This window comes from Plectropomus leopardus, chromosome 15 (assembly GCF_026936395.1).
Source record: "Plectropomus leopardus strain MGB_pleo_1.0 chromosome 15, ASM2693639v1, whole genome shotgun sequence".
NCBI classification, from domain to species: Eukaryota; Metazoa; Chordata; class Actinopteri; order Perciformes; family Serranidae; genus Plectropomus; species Plectropomus leopardus.
Genome location: NC_142190.1, coordinates 12,150,635 through 12,156,634, shown reverse-complemented (window position 1 = coordinate 12,156,634; position 6,000 = coordinate 12,150,635). Strand labels below are relative to the sequence as shown.

Below are 6,000 nucleotides of genomic sequence, written 5' to 3'. Positions count from 1 at the left end.
CCCACACAAGCACACACACACACAAAAGAAAAACACTCTCTGCTTCACATTCATCCTCTTGAAAACACGCAGATGGTCACTCACACACCATAATAGTTGGTTCAGCCACATAAACACTTCTCTACGCACATTTTCTCTACTCACTCTTCCTCAAACACACACACACACAACTTTCTGAGGAGGGAGTCTTGAGGAGAGAGAGAGGACTGGGGTGCTTTACAAATTACATGCAGACTTTTTGCATCAAGTGTCAGCCCCCCCTGCCTCCTCTTCCTCCTCCTCCTCCTCCTTCCTCACTTTGCTGAACTCTAAAGTCAAACACACCCTCTGCTTGAGCCGTGACAGAGTGAACACTGCCCACATGGGTTAGAAACTCTCCAGACACGCAGCGTTTTTCACTGGCAATATGTAACTGTTGAACGTGTGGAATATGGCGGTAAAAACTCCACTGCGGAGATCCTTCAGCGAGCATGTGAAAGATTCTACCAACAAGGCTTGGGATGTCTTCTGGAGGGGCGTGAGGGAGAGGCGGTTGTCGGGTAAGTTAAGATATGGAGTGGATGTAGATTATTCAGCTTTTTGGCAGCTTGGAAAGTGAAGTTTATGCAAAAGGTTGCAGCTGTGTCTTGATAGCAGCTGAAGGTTGTTTTCTGCAACTCGGCATGATTTAAGAGATCAATATTAGGGATGGGAGATAAGACTTGTCTTTTGTGGAATATGTAATTTCATATTAAAGTATCAGTATATATGGTGACATAGTGAACTTTCTAAACATGTCAGTCTTTGGCTACTCCAGTGAATTAAATGGGGTGTCTGTGATGTTTTACTTGCTGTCTCAGATGCTGTGTTTGATGTTTTCTGAACAATCTTGAACACAGAGATGTGGCTCAGAGTCATATACAGCTGCAGCCTGTATCAGTTTGTTCAACTAGGTCATTAAAACACCTAAATTTTTCATACGCCTTTCTTTGAATCCATCATTTGAAAAGGTTTTTGTGCATTTCTTTCATGCTACCAATCCAAATGAAACTCTCGAGCAGTGATGTCACTCCTGATGAGAAACACAAGTGTCCACTGTGGAGGTAGAGCTTTGTAAACTGATACTGTAGACTCTGAAGACTTGCTTCAACATCTGATACATACTGTACCGTGTGTTTACCGATTTCAGGAGCCCAGTTTTAGACATCACAAAAAATTGCTCTGAATTGGTCCTGAACAGTAGCCAGCACTGTAACAGTGGCTTTGCCTCACTTTGTCTTGAGAAAACATGTTTTTTATTGTTTTTCCCCACTTCTGACCTGCAGCTAGTGTTCAATACATAATTCAACTCTTTTTAGCCCTTTGGCTCAAGACATCTTATGGAAGAGTTGTACAGAGTTGTTGATTTATATTTACATATTGGATGCATGAAAATAGCAATACAAAGCAACTATTAAACAATACAATTAACCCAAACAGTGAACGCAAGAACTACCAGAAGTTTGTGTAAAGGAGTGATTTAAGTGATTTTTAGAAGATTATTTACTGCAAATATTGCATCAAACATGAGTTTTCCTGATATTTGTAGGAAGTTTGTGTATTGTGTATGGATTTTTAGCTGTAAAGGTTTTTTTTTCTTGACAAATTCGGCAATTTTTACTCCCACCTTGATAGCTTTCCCGTTGTTCTATGAGTTGTCTGGTTGTTTTAACTTCATACTTTTCTAACAATAAACAAATTACAAAAAATACACCTTTTGTTCAGGTCTTCACTCTGCCCTTTCCATGTGAGATTTGTTTTATGTGTGTAATAATAATAATAAATTGAAAATGAAATCCATCCATTTTGCTTCACAGAAATTGATGAAGTGCTGCAATATAGGCTTCCTGTAAATTAAAAAAAAAAGTTTTCATATACTCTTTAAAATCAAGAAGGCTTCATGACTCGTGATTATCTCCTGGAAATATTGCACTTCTATGGCATGAAGACATTAGCTGCATCAGGCTGTTACTGCTGGGCGGCTGTGGCTCAGAGGTAGAGCGGGATGTTGAAGTATCCTTGGGAAAGATACTGAACCCCAAATTGCTCCCGATGCTCTGTCCCAATGGTTACTGAGTAGCAGGTGGCACCATGTATGCTAGCCTCGGTCACCAGTGTGTGAATGGGTGAATGTGAAATGTAGTGAAAAGTTCTTCGAGTGGTCAAAAAGACTAGAAAAGCGCTATACAAGTACAGACCACTTACTTGTTAGTAAGATAAGTCACTGATGGTTTTAGTCTTTTTAGGGTTATTTTTGATACTAATAAAAATGTTAAATAACACCTGCCTTCTTTCAAACCACTTTCAGGAGCTGTTTTGATATCCTGGTCAGCTCCCGCTTGTTTCTGTCCATCATGTAGTTGCAAGCCAGCTCCACAAAACCACCAGAACGTGAGCTGTAGCTGTGACTGATTGTGGTTTCACGTCTCATTGAAGCTGAGTTTTTTCCAGTGTTTGTTGCACACTGTGAGGGTGGCTTACATGTTGATACTCAGAGTGTTAAATGGACTCCTCGGCTCCAAACAATCTCAGCATGCTCTCCACACACTGATAACTGTTGAGTCTCTCTCCAACTGATGGTTCCTGAGAGGTCATCAGGTCTCAGGTCTGATGCTCAGCCTCCGCAGTAGGCGTCTGGCGGTGTTTTTTAATCACTATTAACGCAAAGCAGGTTTAAATAGATCAGTGGGCCTTGGATGCAGAGCTGTGGTGTGTGGTGAGAAACTGGTGTGTGGTTAAACTGAAGCTGCAGGGAATGGTTTTGTTTTATTTCCCTGGTGGTGGGTCTGTGGCCTCTCAGTGTGTGTGTGTGTGTGTGTGTGTGTGTGTGTGTGTGTGTGTGTGTGTGTGTGTGTGTGTGTGTGTGTGTTGTGTGTGCCTGTATATGCCTGTTGGCTCGTTAGGGGAGCATGTGACTGGAAGGTTAATTCACTGAACAGGCTGTGAAAATGTCAAGGTGACCCAGAGGGCGAGACATTGCTGCAGCCAGGTGCTAAGCAAGTCTCAGGTGTAAGCATGAGGGGCTGTATAAGGGAGCTGTGCAATTTGTCGTCACCAATGAAAGAATAGATCAAAAAAAAATAGCAGCCTTTAGAAGTTTAAATGAACTGTTTTGGTAAACTGAAATATTGAGATCTGAATGTTTCGAGTTTATTTGAGTGGAATCATTGTAATTTCATTGAATCCACTGAGCTTTTATGATAAATTCCACTTTGGTGAACTTTGAAATATGAATTTATGCCACAGACTAATGGCCTTGAAAACAGTGGTGTGTCACATTCCAAAAGCACCCGCTGTTTCTATAAAAGCCTGTACACAGGCACTGGGTTAGCACATTTATACTCATTGGGACCAAGCGACAATCAGTGAGGCTGAAAAATGAAGCCAATGCGGAATTGCCAAAATCTGCAGGTCCTCAAATGGCAAATTGAATCTGACTTCAAAAAACGTTTACTTTCCAGCAGAAATAAACTTGTTTACAGCCTGGTACAAAAGATGGTTTTGGTCTCTTTAGCTAATTTCTCCATTCGTGACAACTTCTGGTATGTGTGTGTGGGTGGGTGGGTGGGTGAACTTTTATATCACTTAACCACTTTTGTTAAAGTTGGGGGGCTGTGGATCAGGAGATATGGAGGATGAGTGGTTTGATCCCCAGCTCCTCCAGTCTGCATGTAAGATACTGCACCCAAATTGTAGTTGGCACCTTGTAGTGTAAGCATGGCCACCATTATGTAAATTAGCATGTTAATGTGGCTCTGTAGCGTAAAAGCACTTTGAGTGGTCGGAAGACTAGAAAGATGCTGTACAAATTCAAACCCATTTACTAAAACAGCTTAAAGTTATGCATAATTAAAGACAGGTCACTTTGAGTGACAGGCTCTTTCTGGATAGGTTCCTCAGGCTCTCAGTCAGATCCACCCTTTGCTCCTTCCCAGCTCAAATGTGATTGCAACGGCAGAGCTCGAGGCTTCAAATGGGAGTCCACAAACCAATGGATGATATCATAGTGGCTACGTCCATTAATTTATAGTCTATGGTCAAGACTCATAGTCTTCTTTGCCAGTGTCTATGGATGTCAACTCTCTAGAAAAGGGGCCACTTTATAATGTTCTTGCCTCCTGGCGGCCAGTCAATAATGGCATGAAGTGGCTGTGAATGCCGGATTGTCAGTCTTGGATGGCTGGGTTTCTCAAAGTTATTCAACAGTCCGACAGGCAGTTTTGACGCTTTAATCTTAACCCTAAACTCAAGTCAAAACTAGCCTCTTATTGAAAGTAATACTAGCCCAACCAAAACTCTATATGCATGTGCAGATTCTCATTGCTGAAATCTGATGACCCTGATTATGTGAAGTCATGTTTGTCACTGTAAAAATCCCCCCAAATCATGCTTTCCTGTAAATATGCACCCACACACACCCAGTATGGAGTGTACTATGTGTAATATATCAGCAGACTGCAGGACTGGTGAGGCAGGTTTCTAAGCTGAGAAGCTTTTAGTCACGATGCTGCAAAATTCAAAACAACTACCTTCGGGGGTTTAAATGAAAGTCAGTGATAAACTGAGAAGTTGAATAATCCTTCCTCTGTCTGTTAACGTCCAGACTCACTGAGAGCTTCTTAAACCTCAAGGAATACCTCTGATTCTTTGACTACCTGTGTGTATGTGCATGTGCATAAGTGTGTATGTGTGGGAACTGTATTTTTTTTTCCCTGTGTATTTAATTCAGACAGCTGGTTCTGCTTTTCCTGTGAGAGCTGATACCTTGCTCCAGCTGTGTGTACACTTGCATCTGTGTGTGTGTGTGTGTGTGTGTGTGTGTGTGTGTGTGTGTGTGTGTGTGTGTGTGTGTGTGTGTGTGTGTGTGTGTGTTTGGATTAAATCAACAGATGACGTTAGGGCAGTCGTGCTCACTGATTGGCAGAGACGGATTATGCAATCCTGTGCTTCATAATCCTGTAGCACACACACATTTACACTCGGCAGAGAGAAAAGCAGATAGGGGAATCGAATCTGCAGGACACAGTCTCTGTACATGGGGCGCCTGCTCTCCCAGGTGAGCTAACGGGCACCCCAACTGAAAGGATTTTTCAACACAGCAACAAATACTTACATTCATAGATTGTACTTCAATCTACCAGGTTCACAATCAGTAACCAGTCCAGCCACAGGGTCCAGATTTTGCCCTTAGTCATTAGTTCAGCATATAAGATAAATTACCACATATTCAATTTTATTACAATATATTAAAAACTATACAACACACAGGCTAAAAATGCAATAAAAAGCATTGCAAGAATAAAGTGCAGTTACTTTAAACTTACTTTTAAATTACTTTAAACTTTCTAAATAATAGCACTGAAATCAAAAAAGTGCATATTACTGCTTCAAGATCAGCGACAAAAACGCTGCAAAGGCACAGAATGTGAACAGGCTAAATCCTAATGAGAACAGGGCAATAAAATAGTAGCTGAACAGCAGGAAACTGCACTCGGTTTACCCATTTTATCTGAAACAAAAACTTATCAAGAAGCACAAACCTGAAAACCATAACCAATAAGTATTATCCCTAAAACCATTAATTTTCTTTTATGGTACTTATAGATTGGTTCCACTATATTTGAGGTGGTTACTGCTTGTTCAGGTTGTAACAAACTAACACCATCAGCAATATTATCTGATTTCCCCCTGACTATCTAGTTTTAAGTAAAACATTTTGGTCACCACATGACTGCAGAGCAGACAGTTAGTCTTGTGATATACTCCGAAACAGATGCAGTTCTGCATATTCTGTTCTACATTGACGTCTGTGCAGTTGGACTTTCCAGCACATGTCGTCTGTGCATCTGTGCATAAATCTTTTCCAGTTGTGTGGACATTTGTCAAGATGATCGCTGACAAAACTGACTTCCCATACACTGTCACAGATAATTTTAACATAAGTTGTTACCTTATGTAAGCACAGAGAGAGTAGTTCTGGTG

The 6,000-nt window shown here is 41.1% G+C and overlaps 1 protein-coding gene across 2 annotated transcripts in view; it reads left to right on the top strand.

The window, feature by feature from the left end:
* Positions 1–296: 296 nt before the first annotated feature.
* Positions 297–6,000, top strand: part of LOC121952370 (rho GTPase-activating protein 7) — a 139,375-nt gene continuing 133,671 nt past the window's right edge. Inside the window, exon 1 of one of the 2 annotated variants that reach the window (XM_088088934.1) lies at positions 297–539. In XM_088088934.1, coding sequence (XP_087945060.1) covers positions 431–539 — 109 coding nt within the window. In that variant the 5' untranslated portion in view covers positions 297–430. The remainder of the gene's footprint in view (positions 540–6,000) is intronic. The other variant, XM_088088933.1, reaches the window with a different exon arrangement.